This window comes from Balaenoptera ricei, chromosome 2 (genome assembly GCF_028023285.1).
Source record: "Balaenoptera ricei isolate mBalRic1 chromosome 2, mBalRic1.hap2, whole genome shotgun sequence".
NCBI lineage: Eukaryota > Metazoa > Chordata > Mammalia > Artiodactyla > Balaenopteridae > Balaenoptera > Balaenoptera ricei.
The window spans coordinates 7,252,985-7,269,305 of NC_082640.1; the positions used below are offsets into that span (position 1 = coordinate 7,252,985).

The 16,321-nt window shown below is 44.9% G+C and overlaps 1 protein-coding gene across 2 annotated transcripts in view; it reads left to right on the forward strand.

The window, feature by feature from the left end:
• The first annotated feature begins 596 nt into the window (after positions 1–596).
• NMT2 (N-myristoyltransferase 2) overlaps positions 597–16,321 on the forward strand; it is a 57,208-nt gene continuing 41,483 nt past the window's right edge. For both annotated transcript variants that reach the window (XM_059910175.1, XM_059910189.1), the window contains exon 1: positions 597–726. In XM_059910175.1, the coding sequence (XP_059766158.1) occupies positions 617–726 (110 nt within the window). In that variant the 5' untranslated portion in view covers positions 597–616. The remainder of the gene's footprint in view (positions 727–16,321) is intronic.

The following is a 16,321-nucleotide window of genomic DNA, read 5'->3' on the forward strand; positions in this document are numbered from 1 at the left end:
GAAGGCTGGAAGCACTGTTTTGACTCTGGCTTTGATTTTATAGTATACTGGAAAGACAGAGACATATGAAATGGAACTTTTACAAAGCGTACGGGGTTAGGGATGAGGTGAAGGGCGGGGGATAGAGTTCTGGAAATCAGTGTTCTTGGCACGCCTACCCCTGAGTAAGAATTTCCTGCAAAGAGTTAAAATTCTTCCTAATATGAAGAGATGTAAAATCGCGTTGCCTGTGCTCCCAAAACGAAGACTCAGGATTCGGGGTCTTCAGGTTGCGCCATTCAGAGGCGAGCGCAGGGTTCAGGCACCAGGCAGGACCCAGGGCTACGCTCCTGCGCGCGGCGGGTCGCGACCACCCCTACCGCCCCCCGCCCCGCCCGCTCCCTACCCCGGGCCGCGGGGGCGCGCGGACCGCCCTCCACCCGACCCGGGCCGCAGGGGGCGGGGCGGAGCGAGGCGAGGAGGGGCGGGGCGGGGCCAGGAGGGGCGGGCACGCCTGCGGCTCCGGCTCCGAGGAGACGGCGGGCGGCGCTAGAGGGAGCTGCTCGCCGCGCCGCCTCCGCCGCGCCGGCCCCCCGCGCCCGCTGTCCGGAGCGCCGCCCCAGCCCGCGCCGCCGCGATGGCGGAGGACAGCGAGTCCGCGGCCAGCCAGCAGAGCCTGGAGCTGGACGACCAGGACACGTGCGGGATCGACGGGGACAATGAGGAGGAGACGGAGCACGCCAAGGGGTAGGCGCGCCCGGGGCTCCTCGCGGACGCCGGCTCCGGGGCGCGGCGGCCGCACCGCTGAGCGGCGGGCGGCCCCCCGCCTAGCTTTCGCGGGGCTCAGGGGCGGCGGGAGGTCCGGGGGGCGCGTCTCGCTCGCCGAGCCGCGCGGCGGAGGCGAGGCCCCGGGTGGGCGGGGAGGCGCGGGGACCCGCCACCCCGCTGTCACCTGCCGCGCGGCCCGCCGGCCCTCGCGCGTCCCCATCCCGCCAGGCGTGAGACTCGGTGGCACCGAGGGGGGCGCGGCGCCCTTCCCTTTGTGGCGGCCCGGCCGGTGGGAAGTGGTCCTCCTCTCTCCGCTCCTTGTCATCCTCTCCTGAAGTCCTCCCACCCCTCCCCCAGCCGCCACCACCACCACCGGGAGAAAAGAGCCGCTGATGGCCGGGAGCGGCTTGAGATTCGCCCCTGCTCGTTTGGGCGCCGCTGGCGGGGAGCTGCGGAAAGTTGTGCCGCCCCGGCCGCCCCGCCCCGCGCCGGGCCGGGCCGGGGGCGCCGGGGATCCCGGCCAGGCTCCTGGGGACGCGCAGGTTCGCCGCCGCCGAGCGGGTCCGCATCTCTAGAAGTGGGTCAGCATCTCTAGAAGCGGGTCCGACCTTGATTTCAGCTCCGTCTTGGGGAGCAGCTCCCGCCGACCGGACGCGATCCTGCTTGCTGGTTGATGTCCAGAGCCATGCGTTTTAACACCTGATCAGGTTTCTTCCTCCTTTCACTGGCTCATTTTCTCCCTCGCATTCTTGATTTGCTCTCCGGTTGGAGAAAAGATTGCTTCCGGTGGGGGGGGGGGGGGAGGGTATTGAAGTTCTGTTTTTGTAGGTAGGGGAGGTCATTTTAAATGCTGCCTGGGGTTTACGTTACCCTTTTACCCAGTTGAATGCGAACTAGGGGCTGGCACCGAGCACTCATCCCCTTAGAAGTGAGATTTTACAAACCATGGTGACCGGGGAAGAAGTGGGTCAGCTTAAAAACATGATAGGGAGGCCGTAGTCACAGATGGCTTATTTATTCAGTTCATGGAGAGGATTCTTTAAATGACTGATGATTTAAAGTGTAAAGTATTTGCATTCTATTTAACGTCTGCTTGAAGATTTGTTTAAGAAAGGAACTTTGAGCTTTAATGTGTTATAAAATATTAAAAGATCAAGAAAAAGAAAAGCTGACTAAATGTATCTTTCATTGGCATGAATATTTTTCAGTGGCAGCTGCAAGTACAGAATGTTATCAGTCTGGTCTAGAATGTTTTTTTTTAAAGAGAGGAAAGGAAATTCTGCAGACATCTGAGCTCGACTTCTGTTTGTGCAGTGATAGAAATTTGTCTGTGATAGATAGCTAAATATAGATATGTTATTGAAACAATGGCCCTGATGCCAGAAATGGGCCCAGATGCAAATATGATGCATTACCCAAAAAACTTTAGCTCCTGTCTTTCTGGCAAGACCCTGGACGTCCACTGTAATGGACTGCCTTCTCCACTGTAATGTCTGTTTGTTGTTCTTCATCCTTTGGAAGGTTTGATTATGTACTTCTTTGCTTATACAGTCAAGAATGTCCGTGGTACAGAGAATTACTCATCTGTGTACCCATTGATCAGGACCTGCCCCCGGGAACCTTGCAGGAGGCTGTGCGAAGTTCCCAGATTAGCACCCAGAAGCATCTCCATGCCTTCTTCAGACATTTTCAGTTTTGTACATCAGCACATTAATTATATGTTAGCACAGTTACTCAAAATTAGAGCTGCTCAATGGACTGAAAGGTTTTCACCAAGAACAGATAACATGATTTCAGCTTCTAGAAGGAAGAAATCGTTGTAATGGGTTTATTGTAGTCTATTAAAATGTAAGGAGATTAGTGAAAATCCAAGTTGCTGTGCTACTTGGACTGCTTTTCTGGATTTGAATTCAGATGCTGTGTGCCAATTTGGGGGTAATTGTGTTTTATTTGGCTCGGGTACTGATGATATGGCTCAGTGGAAACCTAGATTTTTTTTCTTGAGTAGCTCAAGTTTGTAAATGTTACAATTTGAAAGACTCCTCTTTTTGACACCTGGCCTCTTCACTCCACCAGTTTAATCAGGTGACAAATAATGAGGCTTTGAAGGAATGGGTATGTACACGCTTTACCTTTGAAAGGTGAGTTATCACTTTGAGGCCTCTAGGTATGGGTCAGTGCACAAAGCAGTCATTTACTAAATAGTACCCTTGTGGCCTATAAGAATTAATTCACCCACACTATTGAGTATAATGTATTTATTGGGTGTCTTAGACATACTAAAACTAGAGCCTCAGGGAAAAGGAAATTACCAAATTAGACTCTTTTGTCCGCACAATGTAAATACTACTGTGTATGCTTTTCTTCCATTTTTGTAGAATTTTTTTTTATGAATTAAAACAGGTATTTCATTTTGTGGATTATGCCAGAAATCCATAAATGAAATATGACTTTTGTTCAGTTAAAAGCAATGGCTGACATGTTATAAAATACTTGGATCTCACTATCTCTGTATCTTATTTTTCATGGAAAATGTGCTCTTCGTTTAACTTTTTGGTCCACCCAAGTATGAAAGTGGCACACCACTACCCAGATTTCATGAATTCCAAAAATCTTGGGGGAGGGCAGGGATTGTCTGTTTTAATTAGCAAGACTAAATTCAAAAAAGTGTAGCTTTATTATCTTCAAACGATATGCAGCAATTAGAAGGAGACCAACGGAGGATTACCGAGAAACATGCTTTAAATATTGCTCGAGCACATGATTTACAGTTAGGGGAAGTGTGTCTTTGTAAAGCGTTTGAGGGAACTTGAAAACTTTCAAGCATATTAAAAGTTCTAAGGTAGAACTGGCGGTCCAGTGGTTTGAATTCTGCACTTCTACTGCAGGGGACACGGAAAAAAAAAAGTTCTAAGGTAATCTTAGATCTGCCCCATTGATCTGCATCTTCTCCGTTTGTAAAATAGAGTGGGTCCTGGTCTTTATCTCTTAGCCTGCCTACCCCGCGTTAAGCATAGTTACTGCCCCGTGGTGGAAACGGGAGCACACAGTTGGCCCCATGTGAAATTAACATTCAAGTTGGCAAATCTCTCTCCTTGCTTTACCAACACTGACTTGCAAAATGCATAGTTCCTGGATGAACTGATGTGTTTCATCTCCTTTTCATGCAGAGAGCCTTTCCCTCATTATTCGCTGAGGTGAATAGAGGCAGCTACCAAGAATATTTACATAGGGAATAAAATAAGCATATATGAAGATGCCTATGTTGGCAGATACATGACCAAATTATTCCCTGGGGTATATCTGAAATAGTTTTGGTATTTGAGGGGTCTTCCCAGACATTTTAAATAAGTTATTTTTCTTAGAAAAATTAAAGATCTGGTATCTGGGAAAGATTAAAATTAAAACTTTGGAATTCGTTTAACAGAGACCCTAACGTCTCTTCTGTTACCCCCAATTTAAAGAGGAAAAATGGAAGTTATTCTGTGTGCCCTGTGTTGTTAGTTCTGATTTTATCTGTTGTTGAGATGGGCGGTGGGAACTTCTCCCTAGTCAACTGTAGAGTCGGTGGGAAGATGCAAAAAATTACTGTAACTCTCCAGAGATTTTTCTTGTCATGGAAAACTCAAGGGCTAATTGAAAGCTGCTCCTCTGAAATGTGATCTGTTATCAATAGTATAAATCTAAATGGAAAGGTGAGCTAACAGCCTTTGCCCAAGCAACCTCCCAATTTAGGGAATGACATTTAAAAGTATCAAATGTCAGTTCAGGCTTAACATCTGAAAGGGTGACATCACCCTGAGGCCCAGAACAAACTTGTTGCAGAGCTTGGCTAAACTCTAGAAAGTCTCCAAGTATAGGACACCTACTGTGCCATCTTGAAATTGTTTATTAACCTGAGTGTACACAGTAGCTATTTACGAGTTCAAGTTAGTTACTGGGTTAACCATGGGGTTGGAACCAGGTTCTGTACCAGGTTCAAGAAAGAGGTTGGTTGATTGGTTTGTGGTTACTCCTATTGAAAATATGTAAATGACTTTTACTCATTGTCCTCTAAAATATGCTTATTAAAAATGCAAACAGTAAAGTATATGGAGAGTAAAAGCCCCCATCATCTCATTTCTAAGAGCTACCACTATTGACAGTGTAATCAAGTCACACTTATTTATATTTATATACATGTATATACACCTACACATATACTTACATAAATAAGATCGTACTTTATACTTTATACACAGATGCTTTTGTTATCTATTACTTTCCACTGACAATTAGCATTTATATTTATCTGTTTATATGTATATATAAATGTATGTTTAACATAAATAGGATCATACTTTACATAGACTCATATTACCTTGTATTGTGCACTGACTATGAGTGTTGTCTGCTAGAGCTTTCTGTGGTGATGGAAATGTCCAATACAGAGGTCACTGGCCACTTGTGACCAGTGTGACTTAGGAGACGACTTTTAAATTTTATTCATTTTTAATTCATTTAAATTTAATAGCCGCATGTGGGTCATGGCCATTGTGTTGGACTGCTCAGATCATATCCTGCCTTTGAATTTTGTAAGCCTTCTCGGTACTCAAAATATTTCCTTATTCTTTTCTTGTGTTTTGCAGAATATATCAAGTTTCCATTCTTCCTTTTTTTTTTTTCTCCTTCTAGTGGTTTAGGAGCTCTATATCCTATTTTTCTTCTTCTAGGAATTATCATTAAATTTCAAGCAAGCATGCTTTTTTTCTGTATTTCTCTATCAATGTCAAAAATTAACCAATGTCCAAAATATTCTGTGTACTACCAAACAAGACAAACCTTGTAGGATGTTTGGATTTCTCCTTCCTTTACATTTCCTAGATTTTGCTGAAATAATTTGAAATTTCAATTCCATGTAGCTTCTTTTATTTTTGCCCTTATATCATATTAAAGCTTTTTTCTTAACTATTAACGTTACAGTCACATCCATAGTATCAAAAACTTCTTAAACTTTCCTGACTGCATTACTGTTTCCATTGCTTACCACTATTTCTTATAAACTACACCCTCTCCTTTTCTTCTTTGATTATTTTCTCCCTTAATTTTATTAGAGTAGGTGGATGATATATTTTCTAACTTCGTATATGTCTGAAGATGCCTTTTTTTACTCTCATGCATGAACCAGAGTCTGGGTATAAGTGTAATTCTGTGATAACAGTTTTCCTTCAAACTCCAGAAACATTGTTTTAGTATCTTCTAGCATTTAGTGGAACAGATGTTTCTCTGCCAATCTGCTTCTCTTTCTTTTATAGGTAACCGTATTCTTTTTCTTTGTTTTGACTTGTTTTCAGTCTAGAAGCTGGTAGGATTTTTCTCCCAATTTTCCTAAAACCCAAGTGTTTCCACATCCTTTAACCTTCCAGGGTCACTTTTTTCTTTAATATCTAACAAAATGGCTCAAGCTCATACGTATTTGTGAGGGTCTCGTGGGGACCGAGGTTTTCGTGGTCCTCCAGCACGTCCATGTGGCCCCAACTGCCCCATCACTAGCTCCTAATGCTTTGGGTCCTATAGCATTTCTCCCGAGACCTTTGACCCTGGTGGAATCCAGTCAGCTCTCTTTCATCCCCCTCCCCCGGCAGGAACCACTAATACACGGGGCTGTCCTGCACAGCATTTGCTGAAGCTTTTGTGAATCAAGAGCACAGGGGTTTGATTATAGCCTAGGGCAGAAAACAACTTCAAATTCAACGTCAGACATCATTGTTCACCAAAGGGATTTACTGGCGTCCATCCTCCGCTCCCCCCCATAGGCCACGCCTCCCTCAGTGTCCCTCTGAGTGTGGTCTCTTAATCCTCCCACCTCTGCCTCTTCTCCAAGTTCAAGGTCCAGCTCCAGTGTCCTTTCTTTCATGACACCTTCTCTGGTCATTATAACTGAGAGTGACAACTCCTGGCGAAGGCCCTGGGACCCTTACTGAGTGTATCCTTCACGCGTGCCTTTCCACCAGTCGCTCTGCCCCCCAGCCATCTTCTCAGGCAGACCCTTGTTTTACGGGAAGGAAGCTCTGGCTCATAGGTAAGTGACTTCTCCAGGGTCACATGGTGCGTTGTAGGCGGGAACAGAGTTTTTGGTGTCTCTCTCTTCTTTTTTTTTTTTTCTTTTTTTGGCCTTACCACGCAGCTTGTGGGATCTTAGTTCCCCAACCAGGGATTGAACCCACGCCCTCAGCAGTGAAAGCGCTGAGTCCTAACCACTGGACCTCCAGGGAACTCCCGGTGTCTCTTGTTTAACATGTATGTGTAACATCTACACACTGGCTCACATAGAAGATTTTATTTTACACATACAATAGGTTGTCTTGAAATAAAGCATGGCTGAACTTTATTAGAATTGAGGACCAGCAGGTCAGGAAGGTGGGTCTGTCTGTCCGTCTAGCCTTCCCTCCATCAGTCCGCTACCAGCAGGCTGGGTCCAGGCAGGGGTGGCAGAGGGTGAGCCGGCAGCCGGAGGGGGTTGTCACGTGGTACAACATGGCCATTTAGGGCCAGGCCTTCAGGGAGGTCTGGAATCAAAGTAGTTTTCAGAGAAGGAGATAATAAACAAGGCTGGCACCTCAAAACATGCCTACAGAACACGAGACATGTGTCTACCTGTCTGCTCACACAGACCCCAATCCTTGTAATATCTGGGAATTGCACACATAGGTAGCTTCGTAAAGGTCTGTTGAGTGGATTCCAGTGGTTCCTCATCTTCACTGACAGGCCAGCTTCTAACTTAAAAAATGTTCCCCTGTGTGCATGAGGAAGACGTCAAGGACTTCCTTTTCCTAATTCTGCGTTTGAAGGATGTGGACTGTGGCATCCTTAGTTGTGCTCTTTGCTGTATAGGACCCAGCATGGGAAAATGATAGCTCATCTTTTTTTTAATTTTTTTATTTTTATATTTATTTTTGGCTGTGTTGGGTCTTCGTTTCTGTGCGATGGCTTTCTCTAGTTGTGGCGAGCGGGGGCCACTCTTCATCGCGGTGCGCGGGCCTCTCACTATCGTGGCCTCTCTTGTTGTGGAGCACAGGCTCCAGACGCGCAGGCTCGGTGGTTGTGGCTCACGGGACTAGTTGCTCCGCGGCATGTGGGATCTTCCCAGACCAGGGCTTGAACCCGTGTCCCCTGCATTGGCAGGCAGGCTCTCAACCACTGCGCCACCAGGGAAGCCTGATAGCTCATCTTTTGAACTCCTCCTGCCGTGGGCTTCTTTCCTTGTATATACATTATTTTTTTTTCTCACTGAATCATTATAATAACAGGTGAGGAGACTGAGCCTTCTCCAGGTTTAAATAACTTGCCCAGGCCACATCTTAGATTCAGATTTAGGTCTTGGGGCCTCTTGCTGTCTGACTGTGTGACCCCTGCCTGTTCACAAACTGCATGGTCTAGTGGACTCTCAATACAGAGCAGTTTGTTTGATAATGTTTCAAGTTCATCTCCCCATATGTCGTAGATTACCAGCTTCAGCGCCTCTGGAGCCAAGGTTCACCAGCGTAATGGGTATACTATTGGGTTGGCCAAAAAGTTCGTTTGGGTTTTCCATAAGATGTTATGGAAAAACCCACATGAACTTTTTGGCCAACCCAAGAAATGTCAGTGAATTTAAAAGGAAATAAATGCATACGTTTCTTTGTTGTAAAAGACATTGCACCTCGATTATAGAAGACCCTTTCTTAGTTTGTCTTTTGGTCTCGTCAAAGGACTGCGTTTAATGATAGCATCAATAGTTGCAATAAGATCCTTTTTCTTCTATGCTTCTTTCCTGGCTGTTTCTTCTCCTTTCTGCTTCGAGTTCCGTGTAGCCCACAGTAGCCTGTCACACGCCAGCATCCTTTCCCTCCCGCACTGCCGTCGTTCACGCCTCCACAAAGTCAGATTCTTGTAAGAAGCAACATGGGCTTAGGAATCCGGTTACTGAACATCTCTGGGTGGTAGCACTGCCGGAGGAAGCCGCGTCAGCCCCTCGGTACCCGGTACCCCAGCTCCGCAGCCTGGCCTGTGCAGCGCCCACCACGGGTAGCGCTTGTGGGCGACGCTTTGAGTTCCTCTCAGTTGGTGGCCCGTCACGGGAGAGAACCCAGCACACGGTCAACCGGTGCGGGCCCCATGCTGAGCTGGGATTTACCTTTGCAATTTCTGTTTTGTAAGCACATTGCACTTCTGTTGCTGGCTTGAACACACACGCCAGGGGAATATGGGCTCCTCTATTTTGTGTTCACTCCATGGTCAAGCTCATGTACTACTTTCCCAGAGAAAGAGGGCGACTCAGTTAGTATGATACTTTCCCACAATTTCTTCATTTAGTATTTGGCGGTGGGGTAGATACTTGTTCTTTACTGCCCTTGGGTATTTATTACCATTTTAAAGAAACCGAAGAAAGAGCCCCTGAAAGCAGAGTTCCTTTTTTATTTTTCCAGTTGAAGTTTTTAAAAAAACCGTTTTTGCAAAAATGCATCATTTCTAAAATGGAACATTAGAATGTATCACCAAGCAAAAAGACAATGACTTGGCATATTCATTTATACATTTTCCAGTTCATATATATTTATAAAAATGCAAATATACTGCTCCTCTGGTCCTGGAGATTCCTGTTTGTCACTTGATGTGCCAGGACCATCTTTCCAGGGTGTTACAGAGCCTTCTCCGGAGTCACGGGAACTGGCTAACTAGTCCATCATATGACTCTGTGGAGATAATAGAATATCCTCCTCTGTTCAGTCTCCTGTTGTTGGGTCCCAGTGGCCGAGGCCATTAGTGGCCCCTTCTTCCAAAGGAGCAGGGCCAGGGTGTGCTTGTTTGAGATGGTAAGTCTCCGTGGACCAGGTGAGCCCAGCACACATCCCAGGGATCCTAGGGATGGCCGAGAGCAGGTGAAGGGATTCTGGATCTTCTTCCGGCGGAACTTCCCCACCGAGGGAAGCAAGACTTTCCTGTGAGAGCGACGTGGGCTTCTGTGTCCCATGCTGCTGTTATTTGGGGACTTGACCCGCACAGCTCGACCTGTACACTAACTGATAGAACATCTGTATATTACCTTTGATTTTGTAGACACCTTCTTTTTTTAATTATTATTTTTCAAATAGGTAGTATGAGCATATGGTACAAACTTCAAAAGGCACAAAAAGGGTATCCAGTGAAAAGGAAGTCTCATTCTGCCAGCCCTGAGTTTCCCTCCCTGTGAGCAGCTCCGGATGCCAGTTCTTGGCATGTCCTCCTGGTGGCATTCTGTACACGTACAAGGATGCGGGGCCGGTGCATGCCTGCATGGGCGTGCTTACGTGTGCACAGACATTCACCAACAGTGGGAGTGTGACCTTCCATTGCTGCACCTTGATTTTTCACCTAACAGTGTATCTTGGAAATCCTTGCATGTATATTATATATTAAAACCCATAGGCCTCCCTCATTATTTATTTATTTATTTATTTATTTTTTGGGCCGCGCTGCACAGCTTGTGGGATCTTAGTTCCCTGACCAGGGATTGAACCCAGGCCCTCCGCAGTGAAAGTGTGGAGTCCTAACCACTGGACCACCGGGAATTCTCCCAACCTCATTTTTTAAAAGGCTGCATGCTATTGTTGAATGGATGTCCCATTTCTCATTTAATCTGTCCCCTGTTCATAGATCATGAGATTGTTTCCAGTCTTTTGTGCTAACAAACGGCGCTGAAATGAGTATCCTAGGATGTATAGCACTTCTCCAGAATATTTCTTCATAAATATTTTAAAAAGCTTTCCAGATAACAAGTTTTAAGGAGGCGGTGTGGTGTGTGGAAATGAGTATTAAACCAGGAATCAAGAAACTCCTGTCACTCACCCTCAGTTGGATGTTGGAATACTGGTCAGTGCATCTCTCTGGGTAGGAGTGTCTTGTCGGGAAATTGAAACATTTGGCTCTCAAACTGTTAGGATCTAACAGGGATTTAACAAGTACACACATGGTCCTGGGCCTGGTCCCTACCCTCAGGGGATAAGGACCACAGACCTTGTGCCACGGGTGCTGTCAGGCCCCCAGAGCTCCTTGGATTGACTTTCTGCTTCCATAGCCCAAAGGTCAGGGGGCAAGATAAATGTAGGCAGAAGAGAGACGCCTGTCCTGCCCATCTCCTGGCTTGTCCCACTTTTCAGCTGTACTTCTAGGCACTGCCAGCTGTTCTTTCTCTATTAGACACTTTCTCTGAGCCCTGGGGTGTTTCTGTGCTTTTTACATTTATTTTATTTTATTTTTTTAATTTATCTTAATGAAGTGTAGTTGATTTACAATGTTGTTTTAATTTCTGCTGTATGGCAAAGTTATACATATACATATTCTTTTTCATATTCTTTTCCATTGTGGTTTGTCACAGGATATTGAATATAGTTCCCTGTGCTCTACAGTAGGACTTTGTTTTTTATCCATTCTGTATATAATAGTTTGCATATGCTTGTGCTTTTAAAAAATGTCCTGTCTCTTTCCTCTGCCACCGCAAAGTGGACCATGACCTCTGGCTCCCTTCTGGATCTGGGAGGTCCTGTCCTTTGTGTTTGAGAACTCCAAGTTCACCTTTGTGATTCCTGGAGATGAGAGACACCTGTGCGACCTCTGCATGGCCTCTGACCCTTGACTGTCCACTGAAATCATGTTTTCTCTGCATCCCGTTTCTGGCCTTTGTACTTGGTCTCATATCGCAGACTCATTGCTCAGCCCTTCCACTCGAGGTCGAGCTAGTGTTTTCTCTGTTCTACTGTTTCTACCCCTTCGGGGCCATCGGTCCCTGGAATCCCTCCAGCCTAGATGGGATTTGACCATCACCTTCTCGCCGTTGGCGCCTCCTCGCCCCTCCTCGCAGATTTAACCGCCTGAGACAGTGATTTGCCTTCCCCGCGGGGCATGTCTTGCCCCTTATTTCTTCACCAGATCTTTCTAGGGGAGAGGGGAAGCCTAATATTTTGCCACACTCTGTAACCACGAGGATTTCATCAAAGTATGGAACGTTTATTTAATGAAAGAATTGAGTAGGTCCATGGGCAACATCGGAATATACAAAAGAGAGAGTAAAGAATGAATATTGGATCTAGCAAGGGGATTCACAAATAGGAATATCATTTGAAAAGCACACTGAATTGTGAACTTTGCTGACACATTAATTTTATTATCTATAACAGCGCTAATACAATATTGAAATGAATCTCAGCCAGAAAAAAAAATTTTTTTTGACTTGTTAATCGTCTTCCTTCAGTAAACTCTGAAAGGCCCAGAAATGAGAAAAGTCATAGAAATAGGAGCTAGTGTGTATGGGCTATTCTTCTATCAGAAGAACATTTGTGAGCATGAGTAAGAACAGGCTGTAGGAAATAGGGTAGTTTTTCACTCATCTAGACTGTCTCAAAGGTTATACTCTGCCAACTAATCTAGACTGTCTCGAAGGATATACTCTGCCAACAAGCTCAACCTTTTTAGGAAACTTGATTTTTCTGCTTGTTTTGTTCACCATTTTATCTTTCGGAACAGTTTTACCTAAGATGCAAGGAAGTAATAAGCCTTTAAGAAATGTGCTTGTGGAATAGCTGGAGAATTTGAATGTAGTCTTTCAGTTACATGTAGTGACCTTAAAGATATCCAGACAATTTTTAGGAGCATTTTACATATTTCTTCGTTTATTCTGGTCTTGGATAGTCTGCAAAGACAGGTCTTACTTCACAAACTAAACTTCACGCTAGACTAGTTTCTGGCCAATGAGTATTGGTAAAATTTTATGATGAGTTAACATTAACTCTTATTAGAATTGGGTTTTTATGGGAAGTAGGCCCCAAATGTGTTGAATAATAATGAAATACTTGTGGAGAGAGAAGGCTAATGAGGTAGAAGGTATTTTCCCACCTTTAGATTACAGTAAGAACTAAAACCTTGGAAACAGCGCAATATGTAAGAAAGGGGACTTGGTTAGCAAACTCGGCCAGAAGCTAGCAGAGGGAATCGTCTGGGTCCTACTGCAGCTGGGCCCGCATTGCTCGGGGCTTGTTGGTCAGCCACTGCCAGGAGCCAGCCGCCCTCTGCTGCTGACACCCACGGGAATATTGGAACTGTTGGCTGGTCCCGCCGTGACCTCTACCCAATGCTCCAGCCTCAGTAGCTACCGCTGCCTGCCTCCTTGGCTGACCTTTATAATGATAAGGATCACGGTCAGGTTTCCGCCCCTCACTGATCATAAACTTCTAGGGCAGCTTTGAGCTCGGAGCCCTCCAAGGGCTTCTCGGTGACGTACCGCTTTGACCAGAGATGATGTGGCTTTAAAGAACTTCTGACAGGTGTTTCCTCCATCAGCCCCAGGAGGGGAAGGAAGGTGCAGGGCAAGGGATGAAGCTTCCGCTTTGATGAGGAGGCGGAAATCCTGCTGGAGGTCAGGCCGTGGCAAAGCCAGGTGATGACGGCGGCAAGGTTAGCTTCTTGCTCTGGACTGTGCATCACGCTTGTGCAGGAAGCGGGTGAAGAAGTCGTGACTGGAGTCGCACACATGAGCCACTGGCAAGACAGACTCACTCGTGGGCCTTCAAGAACCTGACCTATAGATAAAATCCGTTCTTGAGTTGGGCGGCCAGGTGATCAGCGTGTATCAGATGGGTGCCCCAATCCAGCATGAGAACAGCCTGTGGCCAGTACCTGGGAGAGTTTGAGTCTGCCTCAGCCCACCTGCCCCGCAGCTGTGGCTGTGAGTTCTCTTCCATCACCTGGGCACTGTGATGCTCCTTTGGGTTACCTTTTTCATAAACTGTGCCAAACTGCCTCATGTATTTTCTCTCCTGGGTAGTGCATTTCCCTCTAAATAAAGTGATTTGGTATCCCAAACAGAACACACATACACACCTACACACGCACACACACACACACACACACACACTAAAGATCTGTTACCATTCAATAAAAGACAACTAGGCTAATAAAAAATGTTCACAAAAGAAGAGGTCATTCCCCAGAGAAGACCTCAAGACCGCCAATAAATATCTAAACAGATATTCATCCAGTGGAAATGCATGAACAAGAGACGATATATTGTAGTAATTACCTGAATCCTGGAGTCTGATTGGCTGATTTGAGTCCTTGGCTCTACCATTATTTAGCTGTGATTTTCAGCAAGTTACTTAACCTCTATGTCTTGTAGTTTCCTCTTCTATAAAATGGGATTAACTATAATTGTAGGACTTAACCTCACAAGGTTGTTGTGACAATTTACAAGGTTGATATATATAAGGTGCTTACACGGTGAGTGCACTAAAGTGTTAGCTGCTCTGACAACGACCATGACGATGGTGACAATGACAGTGATGGTGGTGGGGATGGCGGTGGTGGTGGTGGTGATGATAGTGATGATGATGGTGATGATGATTGATGGTAATGATGGTGGGAGTGATGATGGTGATGATGTGGATGATAGTTATGGGGGGGATGCCAGATTGTTTCCAAATTGCTTGTACCAGCATTATATAAATATTACCTTTCCTCACATTCTTCTGATGTTATTAGACTTGAAAATGTTTGGCGAGTCAGTGGATAAAAAGTAGAATCTGAAGTGGTTTCATTTTCAGTTTCCTTGCTGCTGGTGAGGTTGAGCATCCTTTCATAAGTTTATTGGCTGTTAGGGTTTCCTCTTCTGTGAATCATTTATTCATATCCTCAGCCCATTCATCTCTCAGTGTTTTGTCTTCCTATTGATTTTTACATTGATTTCTCATTCACCCAGCAAATATTTATTTTATACCTCAGACACTGTTTTAGGTGCTAAGAATACAATGGAAAAGGCTGTCTTATGGATCTTATGTTCTAGTCAGAGGAAGACAAATAAATAATACGTTTTTAGCTAGTGATAAGTTATATGAAGAAAAGTAAAGCAGGATAATCATAATACTAGCTAGCATTGGCTGAGTGATTTCTTTTTGCCAACTATTGATACTAATGTATTAGCTCATTTTATCCTGACAATTGTTGTAACACCATTCATTGAAAGCTTCATCCTTTTGCAGGTATGGAAACTGAAGCACAGAGAGGTTAAGTAAAATATTCCAAGTCACACAGCTAGGAAGTAGTGGAGCCAGGATTCAAAACCAGGTGGTCTGACTCTAGCTAATGCCTGCAGTCCTGACCAGGATATTATGTTGCCTGTCTATACTATGCTGGAGATAAAATGTGAATGGGAAAAGAGCTTTTTATATGTTCTGACTTAATATTTTATCATGTGCTTTATAAATACCTCCCCTACTTCTGTAGTTTTAAAATTTTGTCAATAATCACTTTGCCACAAAATATTTAACTTTGATGTAGTCAAGTTACCCCTTTTTATCTTACGGTTTGTACTTTTGGGTCCTTATTTAAGGAATTCTTTTCTTCACTGATATTATGAAGTTATTGTCATTCTTCCGCTTATTCATTCAACAAATATTTATTTGACCATATATGCCAGACGCTGTACTAGGCATGGATAGATGTTAGCAAAACCGACAAAAATCACTGCCTTCAGTCTTAATCATTGCCTTAATCACCGCCTTTGGTTTTGTTTTCCACATTTGGGTATTTAACTTATTTGGAATTTGTTTTTATAATTCTTGGGTAGTAGCAAACTAATTTAATGTTTTCTGTATAGAAAGTCAGTTTTTCTGATACTATTTATTTAAAAGTTTATGTTTTCACTACTGATTCATGATGTAATCATGATCATATATCAAGTTCTTGTATGCTGTGAGTTGTAACAGGTCTGTCTACTCCATTTCTTTGATCTATTTATCTGTTCTTGAGCTCTGTTGTATCTTAATAATGTTTTAGTTGCAGAGGCATTGTGGCTTTTATAGACAGCTTAGAAAATGCATGAAAATACAGCAGCGATTAAAATCACCTATAATCCCACCATTTTCTATGCAGGAAGTTGGAAATCAAGGGGGAAAATTTTGTAAAATAATTATAATATCAAACTACTAATGGTCCTTGTGGGGAGGAGCTAAGTGATCTCTCTGGTGGAATCCTGTGAAATCTAAAATTTTTCTTATCTTTGGGGTTCACATACTGTGAATCGAGCTCTTAAAATTAATGTATTAGTTATGACAGGCTAAGCTGCTGTAACCCTATGGTGGACCCTATGGTGACCCTATGGTGTCATTGCTCAACACGATGGAAGTTCTTTCCTTTTTTTTTTTGGCCACGCCATGCGGCACGTGGGATCTTAGTTCCCCGACCAGGGATGGAACCCACACCCCCTGCATTGGAAGCGCCAAGTCTTAACCACTGGACCACCAGGGAAGTCCCAGTTTTTTTCCGTATTGATGGGACAGTCCCAGACAGGTGTTCAGGTGGACGGCAGGGGAACTTCCCTTTATCCTGTCCATCAGAGGCTGCCTTCTCCTGGTCACGTGGCTCTGCCATCCTCTACTGTCTCATCCTACACCTGCCTTCAGTCGGCCCAGGGGAGGGAGAGCGTGGAAGAGCACCCCCGGGAGCCTGTCTGGGCCAGCAGGAAGTGGCAGGCCCGCTTCCACTCCCATCCCACTGGCTGGGACTCAGTCACATGGCCGTACCTGAC